The sequence below is a fragment of the Phalacrocorax aristotelis genome, chromosome 9 (genome assembly GCF_949628215.1).
Source record: "Phalacrocorax aristotelis chromosome 9, bGulAri2.1, whole genome shotgun sequence".
NCBI lineage: Eukaryota > Metazoa > Chordata > Aves > Suliformes > Phalacrocoracidae > Phalacrocorax > Phalacrocorax aristotelis.
In genome coordinates this window covers 22,531,265-22,545,310 of record NC_134284.1, presented here as the reverse complement: position 1 = coordinate 22,545,310, position 14,046 = coordinate 22,531,265, and the positions used below count along the sequence as shown (strand labels likewise).

Below are 14,046 nucleotides of genomic sequence, written 5' to 3'. Positions count from 1 at the left end.
TCAGTTGGATATAGATGGACAAATAGACTCTGTACATCTATTTCTGTCACCAAGGCAGGTGCATCTCCTATTGGACATGGTAGCAGCTATTGCTGGACCAGGCAAGTGAACATGCTGTAAATGTTAAATATGTGTTACAGTGGACAGAAAATAAACTTTACAAGCTGAACAAGTTTCCTCAGTGGAAAAAAAATACTTTGTGGTGTTAAGATTATTACTAGTTTCTATCTGATCTTAGCAAAATGTTTTGTAGTTGCTCTGAGTAGGACTACGATCAGTTTATTGACTCCAGTTGCACATTGTACATGGTGGTAATGCAAATCTAGGTAACAAGTAAGTCTTGACAAGTGACTATATAATAGGACAAGAGATGGGGAGATGGTAGGTGGAGAAAATCAGGAGACAGGAAGAATTTTTGCTCTTGTAGCTTCTGTTTCACAAGAGGGGCTTAGCAATCTGGTTCCTTCTCTGTCCTATGCTTTAGTGACAGGCACAGAAAACACAGAACAGACAGTAACTGAGTTCATTTGTCCATATTTGCTATGTAATAACAGTAGTGTTTAGACTACTGCACTAGCAGGGTGAGGGTGTTTTGATTTGTTCCCCGCCCATCTGCCTAATGCAACAACTCTTTTTATTGGGATAGCTAGCTAATGTTCTTTTTGAAAAGATTTGTCATGTCCTGGGTAGATGCTTAATATTTTGCTATTGGTACTGATATATTTTTTGTATTGGACTTGTTCATTATTTTTGGGTAACTGGAAAAGCGTTACATATAGTTTCCCATACGTGTCACCTTCAAACCTGAAATTTTAATAATTCCTTAATAGTAAAACCTTTAAGAGATTGTGTCCTCAGTCCCCAAAGCTGTCTGAGAAGAGAAATATATGCAGATACTATATGTGAATGCATTTGCATATCTGACCTTAAAATAGTTTCTTCAGACTTGAAGTTAATGAATGCTAGGGAGAAAGTAATCTGTTTTGGACAAGTGAAATCTCTAAAACAACAAAATGTATGTATATACACATCTGATATACAGTGGGTATGTGCATATATATACAGATGCATATACATATACAGCAACAACAATTGGTTAATTTTCAGATTAATTTTTGAATTTTCTTTGGGTTACTGGTAAGGAAATTACAGTGGGCTTTCTGTCCTTGTTTTTTGAATTCAGAGAGCCTAAGCAGGATAGAATTGTCAAATAAAGATAGGAAGAACCGGCCAATGCAACAGGAAGATGAGTATCGGATTCAGATGGAGTTGAAACGTTATTTAAGAAAAGAGTCTTTATCTGCAGGAGCGTCATCTGAACAAAGCTTCTATGAGACTGAGAGTGCCAGAACACCTTCTAGTCGTGGCAAGTATAAAAGATGATGCAGCATAGCAAATAACGTATTGTTTAAGATTATACAAATTGACTCTTCATCTGTTAATCTTACTAACTTAAGTATCAAAAGAACTTTGGCATTAATTAATAGCATACAATTATTCTTACTGTTGAATGAAAACCTAACACCTGGTTTAAGTATCAGGCTAGACTTGATTCAGTATTTCATTAAAACAGTTCAGTAGTCTGTATGTTACTGTGCAACATGGTAAATACACATGCAGTGTAATATCTTTTCAAGTGCATGGTCGGGGAAATTAAATACAGAATAATAGTTGCGTTGCCTGATATTTACATTTTTAGTTGAATAATTTTTTGCTCATTATTTTTAATGTGAAAATATGAACTTTGCTGTGTCAAAAGGAGTGTATGAATTTATAGAAACTATGTCAACTTGAATATGAAAATGGAACATTTAACTGTTTTGGTGTTCATTAGGTTTTTTGCCCCACCTTTTTTGTTTTTTTCTATAATCTCTGTCCATAGATACTACTAGTCTCATTGTCAAGAGAACTTGGAGCTTCTGTAAATAAAATATTTAGCTGGTTATTCTGTCTAGCAGTTAGATTTCTGAACTTAGGTATACATTTCTGTTAAAAGTAAAGGGTTTTTTTAAATTAGAAAATAACATTTACTATATGTTTCTCACTAGAAGAAGAAGTTTTCTTCTCAATGGCTGAAATGGACATGTCTCACAGCCTTTCCTCCCTTCCACCTCTTGGAGACCCTCCAACTATGGATCTAGACTTGTCTTTAACAAGTACATATACAACTACACCAGCAGGGTCTCCACTGAGCACTACAGTGGTATAGTATTGATTACCTATAAAATCTTTGAAATTCACACTTTTGTCTGAAACTTACGTAAATATTCTTTACAAAATCAAGAATTATTGCAGAGTTTTAGGACAATTGAAAATGCTTAGAGCTGATAGTATTCCTTTTCTGCTATGGAAATAAGATTGGAAAGTTTCTCATCTGTTTGTCTACCAAGGCAGGAAATGGAATGTATTTGTTTTCAAATGCCTTGAAGCTTATATAGGACACTTTATTTTCTTTTTAATAACTGCATGTTTGCCATCTGGTTTTCTTTTAATATGGACTACACAGGCAGTGATGACAAAAAGTACAAAATCGTTGTATTACGTTATTCCTCAAACAACATAAAAATTATAGTGTTGATATTGCTATCTTTTCCAAATCTGTTATGTGTCTAATGTTTTGCTTAATGAAAGCCATGGAGAACAGTTGTGCTTTTTACAGAGAAACAGGAGAATATACGCTCATGGAGAGAGCAAGTTTAGCTTAAAAATATGTGGGTGGAGACGATCATAGAATTAGGAAGCGTAGCCCAAAGTAAAGCAGACCTACATTGTTTAGTTGAGCACTAATATGGTATGAAATTGCATGCTGTTGATTGTTTATGCACGTATTTTCTTTTTGTTCCTTTATTATTTATATTTGATCTAATGTCTAACATCTATTTGTCAAATTTAAGATCATACATATTTTTGTTTTAGCTTCAACCAACCTGGGGTGATTTTCTTGACCGTAACAGACAAGAACTACAGCCTCCTAGGAGTTCTTCACTTACAGCCAACGTGGTTCACCAGACTTCCTTAAGAAGGACATGTAAGTAAAAACGTCATTTTATATTCTGCTCCCTAGATAATGCTGGAAATGAATTGTTATGCAGCAAGTTGGTAAAAAGAAATGAAAATCAAAAGTAAGATGATTTTGTGAGTGTGTTATTGCTGAAAAATTACGTGAACTTAATTTTCTATTTCAGCTATTCCATCCAGATCTGTTTCTGTGGATGAATCCAGACCTGAGCTTCTTTTTAGACTGGCAGTTGGAACTTTCTCAGTGTCTGTACTTCATATTGACCCTTTACCCCCACCTGAAAGTTCACTGAACCTTAACCCATTGACACCAATGGCTCGGGATTTCTTTACCCGAATAGAAAAGATTGAGCCAGTTAAGTTTTCAACAGAAGATTTTCTGTCCTTCCGAGAAGTATTTGCAGAAGCTTGTTCTCATGATCACCTTAGGTATAACTTTGCTTATTAATAAATATAATTAACAAAAATATCTTTTAAGTAAATTTGAATAAAGTAAGTTTATTTCTGTAGAAATTGTAACATTTAATATTGAATTGCATTAGACTTCTTTGTTAATTGCAAAATAGACTTGAATTTCGACATCTGTTGTCCAAGACTGTTTGTTTTTTAATAAAAAAGTGCATAAACATTAAAATCAACCTAGCTCTTTTCAACAGTAGATGAACTAAACTAGGTACAGTTTCTGCCACAGAAACCTAGGGAGTCAGGAATCACTAAGTAAATTATTTCTTTAGAAATAGCCGTATTTTACAGGATTATCTTTATTCCAATGTATAGGGGTTTGTGCTTGAAGGAGCTTAGGGTTTTACTTAATTGAAAATAGTATATCAGTAGGGGTAAAAAGTATGTGTGAGCAAAATTGTAAAGTTAGTCAACAGTCTTTTTCCAGAAGTTTTTACTGTCCCAGTACAGTGTATGAAGTAAAATATTTAAGGGTGTGTATATCTTTTCGTATCTCATTCATGTAATTTAGACTTCCTGAGACATTTGACTTTTTCATTGTCAATACAAGGATGTTAGATTCCCAGCTTTATGTGAATTGCACCTTAGGTTAGATGTCTAAAGTATTCTTTATAAATTTCTCTACACTGACCATTGCTGAATGTGTAACATAAGTGAGTTCTGTCTTCGTTGCTAAAGCTATAAACTGTTACAGTTAGAATTTTTTCTTATTTTTGAAGAAATTGTGGTGGGTTTAGTGATTTTATTTTATTTTATTTTATTTTATTTTCTAAAGGATTTTGGTGATCCTTTTTTACATATTTAAATATTGAGTTCATATTTTTTGTTGTTTTATGCTACTTTTCGTAATTCATAGTTTTCGTAATTCAGATTTATAGGTACTGGCATCAAAGTGTCTTATGAACAAAGACAAAGGTCTGCCTCTCGAAGTTTTAGTACTGATTTATCCATTGGGGATATGGAGTTCTTGGAATGCCTTTTTTCTACTGACTCTCATTCCATTCAGCCTCACTATACAGAGGTATGTAAAAAATACAGTGTGTTCCATAGAAAAGAAATGTTAACTCTATAACTGAGAATACTAGATTTTAAAATGGTTGTAATCTTAAATTTTTTGCATTTCTTTTTTGTTAGTATGTTAAGCTTAAGATGCAATTATTTTTAATTTCAGGCTCAAATAGTGAACCAGACTGCTGCCGTACCTGGCAAGAATAGCATTAAGCAGCCAAACTTCGCTAGTTTACTTCTCTCTTTAAATATGCTTAACACAGTTTGGGAATTAGAGTAAATATTTTCCAAAAACTAACCAATATTGTTGGGCAATGTGAAGGTTTCTTTGGGTGATGATTATTCCAGCTCTTTTAATGGTCAGAGACATCCAATAAAGTGGCTGAATAAGTGGATTGAATAAGCAGTTGGGCTGGGGCTCTGTGCACTGACATGAATGTAGAGTTACCTACTGTCTGTTCTAGGTAAAATGTCATAAATATATTTTCCTGTGGCAACTCTGTCCTCCTTATCTATTAAGTATTTTTAACTCTGTTTTATTCTAAAGCTGCTGACATTTCATTCTGAAGAAGGAAATGATTCTCATGCTATGCCATGCCTTCAGCTTCATTATAAGCATTCAGATAATAGAGGACCTCAGGTAAGGTGGGAGATTAAAACAGTTTCTGTATAATAGCCTTTGTCTAATTTTGTGCATTTTAACAGAAAGGTGTCTCTCTTGTAAAACAGACTTCTTAACTCTCAGTTATTATAATTTCTTTCATTATATTTCTTTTAAGGATTTTAGTGCTTTTTCTCTTTCTTTTCAGGGTAGTCAAGGGAGACTCAGTTCTGTTCCACAGAAAGCAGAATTACAAATAAAGTTAAGTCCAGTGTTTTGTGAGCTTGATATTAGTATTGTAGACAGATTAAATTCCTTACTTCAACCACAGAAACTAACTACAGTGGAGATGATGGCATCTCACATGTATGCTTCTTACAACAAGCACATAAATCTGGTAAGTTAAATTGATTAATAAACTTGCTGACTTTTTTGCAGGAGGAAGGCAGGATGGCACTAAGCCGGAGATGGCTAATTCTGATTGATACGTGGTCGTTGGGTTTTTTGTTTGGTTTTGTTTGTTGTGGTTTTTTTTGTTTTGCCTTGTTTGTTGTTTGGTTGGTTGGTTTCTTTGCTTCTGATACAGAACAGTAGCTGTCTGACATAGATACTTGTAGGGGAATAGACAGGGATCAGCGACTGGAAGATCACGGGTTGTGACGGAAAGATAGACTCCTCCCCATAGGAGCGGCAGGAACAGGAAGCGCAAGAGCTATATAAGCGTGTGACGCAGCTAAATAAACGGACATTTTGTATCCATCATATTGATGTCTGTGCATCACTGTCCCCAGGGTGGGTAGAGCCCTGTGTCCCGGAGATATGCGGCCCAAGATAAGTTCTCCCGTAGAAGCGTACAGCTACAGATACTCATTTAAGATTCAGTGGTTGCATGCTTTATAACACACTTGATTGCAACGGTAGCTGCTTCACAAACTGCCTAAATTCTCAGCTTCTTGAAGCAAGCAGAACTGGGCAAAAAAAGAGGAATCTTGACTGACTCTCCAGCAGCTGATATAAACTGTTGCTGACAATTCCATTTCTATATTGAAACTGTTAGGTGTCACAGTCAGCCCAGTTGCCTCTGTCCTGCCTTACCTGCTTTTGGGGTAGGTAGTAGAGAGGATGGGGAACATATGCGTTGCATTCTAGTGATTGAGGGCCAACAGAAGAAGTTGCAGCTTGTTTGTCTTGGTTCAGGTTGTCAGTAGGATTTAAGTGTTAGTATATTTAGCACAATAACATTAAACTTGAAGGCTTTTCTTGAAATAGATGGGGAAGGATTAATGCAATTAACTGATTTTCTACACAGCAACAAATATCTTCATGTAACTATTGCTGCATTGATTGATTACAGAAAAATTAGTCTTGAAAATTTATTTAATCCTAACTTTAAAAATTTATAAGGCATCAATATTTTCTATCTATATGGTTATGTCCTGGAAGTTTGATTCTTTCCAATGATGGTCAGCTAAAAGCTGCACTCAGAGGTTTTGAACACCATGTCAGTGACAAGAGCTGGAAACCACGACTTACTGAAAGAGGCAAATACACATGGCAGTAGTTCCTGGCTTCTCAACAATACTATTTAAAAAAAAATCTGTGAGATAGGGTATTTCCTCACTGCAGCTGAATATTGTTTGATACTCTCACTCTAATTTAAGAGAAAATACAAAGATAGCTGTTTTTGGAAGATTGCTAACCTCTCCAAATACTTGAATTCTAACAAAGTAGAATCTTAACAACACCAATAATAGAATATCCTAAGAGTAATAATAATTGGTTGTAATAGGTGTGTTTTGTGTGACATATGAAAAATTAATATTTCCTTTTTAGAAATTACATCATAAAAAGCTTTCCTCGTAGTAAATTTTAGTGGCATTTTTTCTAATTTAGATTTTTTTCCTTTACCTTGTTTTTTAGCATAAAGCATTTACTGAAGTTTTTCTGGATGATTCACATACTCCTGCAAACTGTAGAGTTTCAGTTCAAGTCACTGCTCCAGCATTAAATCTCTCTGTTCGCTTCCCAATACCTGACCTACGGTCAGATCAGGAAAGAGGACCATGGTTTAAGAAATCACTTCAGAAGGAGATTCTTCATCTTGAATTTACAGATATGGAATTTAAAACTGAGTTAGGAGGGTCAACTCCAGAACAAGTTAAACTAGAACTTACCTTTAAGGACCTAACTGGTAAGAATGTTAACATCATTTTGAAACATTCTTTTTAATTTTCCCAGATACTACATAGTTGAGACAAAGGTACTCTTATATGGATTAACACAGGGAGTGTCTTTCCACCTGAATTTTGGAGCAGGTATCTCTGCTGCAGTTTAGTGTTCTGTACGAGATATCAGCACAAGCCAAAATAATGGTACTGCTAGGAGAGGCTAATGTATGTAGGTGTAGTGCTTGCATTCTTGTTTTTGAGATCTGAGCTACTATTTTTATTGTTTTCTGTTCTACTCTTATACCCTAAATTCAAATAAACTGGTTCCTCTGGGTTCTTTATCATGGTGTTAGGGTAAGTTTTGTAGATATGTCGGGGGTTACTACAGCTATGTAAATGAAGAATCTCAAGTCTAGGCCAGAAATTAGGAGAATGATGTTTTAAATAACTGTAATTGAGAAGACTTTAATACTTTTATGCCTCTAATATCTTTCAGAGTAATAAAACTGTGAGACTGGTTTATATTTGTAACCTCCTCTGTTGAGTTGTCATTCATGTACTTTTCAAGGCTGTGACATAATGTAGCAATGCTATAAATGTAAATGGAGATATCTATGCATCAGAAGTATCTGTTTTTCTAACTGCTGCTAGCTAGAAGATAATGTGAAATAACTCTTATTTATCAAAATTGATATTTAATTTTTGGAGGAAAGGACAATAAAATTTGCATAAGTACCTTAGCAATAGCATTGACAAGTTAGCCTGTTGGACTCCAACCTGAGGTGTGGTCAACCTGTCATTCCTGTGTTAATTTTTTAAAAATCTTTTTCTATTCAGGTTCATTTGAAGAAGATAACGCAGAAGCACCAATAAAATTTTTTCAAGTGTCTGGTGGTGTAGACGGAGATATAACAACATCATCAGACAATTTTGACTGGCCCCGGTAAAAAGTTTTATCTTTTAATGTGGGTTGTTTGGATTTTTACAAAGCACTGTTACTTCCTAATTTTAATGCAGACTGCCTGTGTGGTAAATACTTTAAAATAATTTGCAAAGAAAGAACATGTAGCTATTGAAAAGAAGCCAAGAATTTATAAAAAACAAACAAAACCCACAACAACAAAACCCCCCCAAAATTATCCATTTGTAATAATGCAATATGGTTTTAATGTATAATGGTTTCTGTAGATTGAGTAAATTTAAGTGAAAGTTAAGTGAATGATTAGAGACTTAAACTTCCTCACATTTTTGTGGTTTGGTGGGTTTTTCTGTCACTTTACCTTTTCTCCTACTTGTATGTTGAAGGCTGACTACCAAACAAAAAATCTCGATTGAATTTTGCCTGAAAATATTAATATGAGCCTGGTATAAAGTCATAACAACAATAATGATAATTATATTGTGACTGAATTATTGTAGCTTATATCACATGTGAGGCAATGCAGTACTTCAGAGTTACTGAACAGACGGACCTAACAGCTGTAGCATGTAATAAGTTTAGAGGCAGTTTTAAATTTGCCATGTATGTTTATTGCAACAAAATTTAGAGGCTTTCTGACAGCATGTTTGTATGGACATTTTTTCAGTATGGTTTTCTTTTATAATGGTACAAATATATTTTCCTATAATAGTGTGTACATGTAATACACTATGTCATGTAGCAGAGCACTTTTCAATAGCTGTTGATGGTCTAATGATACAAGCATTATTTTGGGAGAGTGATAGGTTTTTCTTAGGTCACCTAATGGTCACCTGATGGAGTTGAAAAAAACATACACTAACCTTCTTGTCTGATGGTTCTTTTTCCATGTCCCTCTGTGCCTATAAGTTTGGTATTTTTCTTAGCAGTATCTCTTGTCTAATAAAAAAAAAAACCCTGGTCTTTGAGCTATTTAGTCTCTGTGTATTTCTTGGCTAGCTAGTAGAGTTAGGGGACATGTGACTGTGCATCAATATAAAAATTCTAAGCATCTCTAATGGCTTATTCTGCATAACTTCTCCAATGTCAGGATTGTATTGAAAATAAACCCTCTGGCTGTGCACTCTATTCTGGAAAGGATAGCAGCTGAGGAGGAAGAAGGTGATAATAACTTTCAAGAGGAAGAAGAAGGAGGGTCTCATTCTTTGAAGGATGTCTGTGATATTAGAAGACCAGAGCCTTCTCCTTTTTCCTCTCGTAGGGTCATGTTTGAAAATGAAGAGGTACTATAAAATTTTGTTATTGCTTTGTGCTTATGGTAGACAAAATTAATATATTCTCAGTACTTTATTTGTATCTTCTGACTTCCAGGTTTTTTTGTTTTTTGTTTTTGTTTGTTTGTTTGTTTGTTTTAATTGAGAGGTTTTTTTCTTTTTTCTTTCAGATGGTGATGCCAGGAGATGTAGTTGAAATGACTGAGTTTCAGGATAAAGCAGTTAGCAATTCTCATTATGTACTGGAACTCATGTTACCAAACATACATTTAACATTGCCAAACAAAAGCTTTTATGAAAAGCTTTACAATAGGCAAGTATGATAATTGCTTTGCTTGGTTATCATGACCTGTACTTTTAGTTTTGTATTAATTGTTGATAAAGGCAATTGAATGAGCAGCTATAGCAGGAATGCATTTGTTTAGCTTTCTAAGAACATAAAATGATATACAAATATTCTTCCAAATTAACATCAGAGACACCACTGTGTCATGCATCTTATTGGTGCCACAGCAGCCAGCTGCTAAAAAGCATTTGGTAGATTTGGTGAACAAAGGGTAAAGTTAAACAGTCTTTTACTTTCAGTGAATACTTTGTTCAGATCTCTGTTAGCAATGTTTCATTTTGCTCTAATCTTCATCAATTTTCCTTTATAAATAGGTCATTGTACTTCAAAAACTGTTGCGTTCAATTTTATTCTTTCCTTTTTATTCAGTGATTCTCCATCTAAAAATTAGGAGTCCACAAGGCAGGCAGGGGAAAAAAACCCTAATAACCCAGTTTTGTAAGCCTTACAAAGGCGTACAAACGTAGATAGCCCAACTTACAGATAGGCGTCCACCATTTATTTCTGTTACTTTTCTGTCTGAAAAACAAAGAAATACAACTAGATTAAATCAACTGAAAAAATAGGTATTATGCTACAAATTAACTACATAAAGAGAGATGCTGATTGTAGTATCTGATAGGCATTACTTTACTTCCAGAGCATTTTTCCACGTCCAAAGTTGCAAGGCTGAACCTTTCACTGGATATTCTCTTGGTGTACTTCTGCACTGAATGTCACATATCTTTATCCTGACAGACTTATGTGAAATCAAAAGAACTAATGTTTCCTGCAACTTCTGCTTGAAAATTGTGATAGGGTTTTGTCACCCCACCTCCAACTTACTGAGCTAATATACACCTACTAATAGAGGCTTTTTTGTCACTGTCAAATGTTAGACTTTAAGTACATACCATAATTACAGGGAAAAAGTTACTTTCATTATTTATTGCTTTTATTCATGAATACATTATTCTTTCTTGTGCTCTTGAAATTTTTTCTCTTCCTTGTTTATGAAATCTGAAATCTATCATATGAATTCTGTAAAAGAAATATTACTTGCCTAACCCTATATTAAGGGGGAATATAATAATCTATTTTGTATAATGATAATGTATTTCTTCCTAGGATCAGCAATGATTTATTGTTGTGGGAACCCACAGCTCCATCTCCTGTAGAAACATTTGAAAACCTTTCTTACGGTGTTGGACTATCTGTGGCCAGCCAGCTCATCAACACGTTCAGTAAAGACAGCTTTAGCCAATTTAAATCTGCAGTTCATTATGGTAATACGCTTAATAAATCATTTAGGTCTGTAGTGATTCAAAAGCATAATTGCCTGAAGTGAATAAGTCGATAGTGGAAAGAATTTGCAAACTTATAAGAGAGGATTTACTTAAACCAAGAAGAAAAAAATGTAGATTACTCTTTAATTAAGTAAAATAAGTGTGAAACTGAATCGCATTACCAATGGAAAAACAATGGATTATTGGCATAATATATGTACTAGCTAGAGAGTTAGTAGTTTTTTATTTTATCTAGTAGATGACGAGAGTGGATCTGAGGAAGAAACACTACAGTATTACTCCACTGTTGATCCAAACTATCGTTCACGCAGAAGGAAAAAGCTTGACTCTCAGAATAAGAACTCACAAAGCTTTCTGTCTGTTCTGCTAAATGTGACACATGGATTAGTGTCAGTATTCACAGATGTAAAGGTGAGACACTGTGGCTGGAAAAAGTTGTTGTTTTAACCATGGGATCCCCTTCATGCTGTATGTACTGTTTTTGGAAGGAACAAGTGTTTCTGACAGTAATTCTGTAATCTTCATACTACTGTATTATAACCAGACAATAATGCAACACAATATTTTAGTAAATCTGTTTACTTTGCTTTACATGAGAATAACTAAATGCAAATAGGAAAATCTGTGTTGGTAGCAAGTGCTATGTTCGATTAGACTGTTTAACTGCAGCAAACTCAGCAAACAGTCATTTTATCATTTCTATTCTCCCTTCAGCAGGATGATGGAAATACACTGGAAGGAAAATATGGTGAATTCTGGTTTGAGTTCAACAATGGTTCACTTTTCAGCGTGACTAAATATGAAGGCTTTGAGGACAGACACTATGTTTGTCTCCATTCTGGCAGCCTCAATTTATATCATCAAGGTAGGGGTGGGATTGAGGTGGCTTTGGGACTAAATTTGAAATGAGATAAGCTTGAAGTTTTTTAGGAGAAATGCTGTCTTTACCCCCCCCCCCCCTTTGTTATTTGGCACAATAGGTTTAGCTCATCACTAATGCTCCTAAAGGCTACAGTAATACAACTTAATGATAATTCTGTGTACTTAGTTACAGTTTAGCTCAAACTTCCCTTGGCAACTGCTGGTCTCTAAAGATATTGTGGTCCTCTGACAAATTAGCTGTACAGTCCGTTTGTTGTTATGAAAGTACACACTTCCTGTGTGTTATTGGTTAATTAATTAATTTGGTTAATTTAATAACAGGTTACCAGTGGCTGCTGTATCTTCCCTCGGTAGCTAATTGCAGCCAGCAGGTGAAGAATTTTAAGTTGTCTATGTAGATTGTATGGCTGGTAACCCCCATGCTTTAAACCTTCTGAGGTTTTCCCCTCAAATGTCTCTGAATCAGTGGTAGTCAAGTTAATGGATTTTCAGTGCAAGGCTTAATTATTGTGTGTTTAGAGGTTAACCTGGCACCATCTCATAAAATGAAAAGGAGAGTTATCCATGTAACCCACAGGAGGTTTCTGTCCTTTATTTCAGCTTTGCCATTTTGTTGGGCAAATAAAAAACCAAACCTTATAGTCACACTGCAGATTTCAGCTAGAACCACGGTTTTAAGTATTGGATCACCTGTAACCTCCCATTCACAATTTTTGGTTGTCAGTGTGCATGACTAACTTCGGTAATTAAAATAATTTTACAGGCATTGAGCATAGAAAGGATTTTCCTTAACTCTTGCCTCGTGCTTCAAAGCTGTTACAGATAAACTCATTCTAAAATTTCTTTGCAGGTATGGTAGATGGGGTCGTTCCTTCCTCTGAAGTACGACTGCCCAGCACAATACGTCCCCATTGGTTAGAACCTACTATTTGTTTTTCTGAAGAAGATGGTCTTAGTAGGACTAGTTCAGATGGTGTAGGAGTGGATTGTCCAAGTATGCTGACTGTTGCAGTCAAAATCCAATCAGATAAAATAGAAAGCAATACAAAGGTTTGTGTTTTCAAATTTGTGCTTTTATAAATTATTTGGGTTATCTCAGTTTGAGTGGAAGCATCTGGATGTGGGGTTACAAGGGTTATAGATGAAGAAACCATAAAATTCTGAGCCATTCATCCTCAAACTATAATTTTCTGTTAGAATTTTCTGGGTGGTTTGTTAAGTTTAAGTATCGGCATAATTTATTAGCTCTTCCACTGCTTTGCTTTGCTGATCACACTGTATTTCTTTACTGAATGCATTTCTTGGCCAGTTGATGGTGGGTTTTTTTGTTTCTCTGTAGTTGAGTTTTAATCTGGTGCCAAACCAGGCAAGAACAAATCTAGAGAGTTAAAAGCTTTCTGCTCAGTTTACTAGTAGTGTCGTCTAATAGGCAGGCTTTGCTTACCTGTTGGGAATGGCACTGGTCAATGAGTGGTATATTTGGCTTTGACAGTAGCATTCATTAGCACCGCTAAAAGATGACCTCTTAGCTGGCATAGTAGTGACAGAGTTGGCAGAGTTATCTAGATAAAAGGCATCTGCAAACCAGCACAATGTCATAGGGGCTCAATTGACTCAGATTTGAACAGCACAAGAATGAACTATATTAGCTTGGTACTCCTGGTAATTCCTGGTGAACCCCAGAATGAATGAACAGGTAGCCTTCTTTCCTACCACCACCACCGAATTGTAATTTCTAAACTATCCTGTTACAAAATATATTAGGCTGCATTAGCCAGGATTTCTGTATTAGAAAACAAGGTTTTTTTGAATGCTTAATCCTGTCCCAGTCCTTTCTTCATTTCTAGACAGTTGATGATTCTGGGAGCAGAAGGGTGACTGTGTTTCATAATCTAGATGTCAAATAGTTACAGGTATTTCATGTAAACTAATTTGTGCAACTTGTGCAGGAATTTCTAGTTGCTGTTGGACTAAGAGGAGCCACCCTTCAGCACAGAGTACTGCCTTCAGGTTTAAGCTGGCATGAACAGGTCAGATTGCTACAGTTCTCTCAATTACATCTTCAATTTCAGTCTGGTTGCC

The 14,046-nt window shown here is 35.2% G+C and overlaps 1 protein-coding gene across 5 annotated transcripts in view; it reads left to right on the top strand.

Annotated features, from left to right (window-relative positions):
• The window catches only part of ATG2B (autophagy related 2B), a 48,891-nt gene that overhangs the window by 13,240 nt on the left and 21,605 nt on the right, over positions 1–14,046 (top strand). For 2 of the 5 annotated variants that reach the window (XM_075103850.1, XM_075103846.1), the window contains exons 7-23: positions 5–101; positions 1,184–1,366; positions 2,049–2,203; positions 2,917–3,028; positions 3,186–3,447; positions 4,351–4,501; positions 5,036–5,128; positions 5,298–5,486; positions 7,010–7,280; positions 8,095–8,200; positions 9,267–9,459; positions 9,621–9,763; positions 10,904–11,061; positions 11,321–11,493; positions 11,797–11,947; positions 12,815–13,014; positions 13,914–13,994. In XM_075103850.1, the coding sequence (XP_074959951.1) occupies positions 5–101; positions 1,184–1,366; positions 2,049–2,203; positions 2,917–3,028; positions 3,186–3,447; positions 4,351–4,501; positions 5,036–5,128; positions 5,298–5,486; positions 7,010–7,280; positions 8,095–8,200; positions 9,267–9,459; positions 9,621–9,763; positions 10,904–11,061; positions 11,321–11,493; positions 11,797–11,947; positions 12,815–13,014; positions 13,914–13,994 (2,718 nt within the window). Of the gene's footprint in view, positions 1–4; positions 102–1,183; positions 1,367–2,048; positions 2,204–2,916; positions 3,029–3,185; positions 3,448–4,350; positions 4,502–5,035; positions 5,129–5,297; positions 5,487–7,009; positions 7,281–8,094; positions 8,201–9,266; positions 9,460–9,620; positions 9,764–10,903; positions 11,062–11,317; positions 11,494–11,796; positions 11,948–12,814; positions 13,015–13,913; positions 13,995–14,046 lie in introns of all 5 variants that reach the window. The other 3 variants (XM_075103848.1, XM_075103851.1, XM_075103847.1) reach the window with 2 other exon arrangements.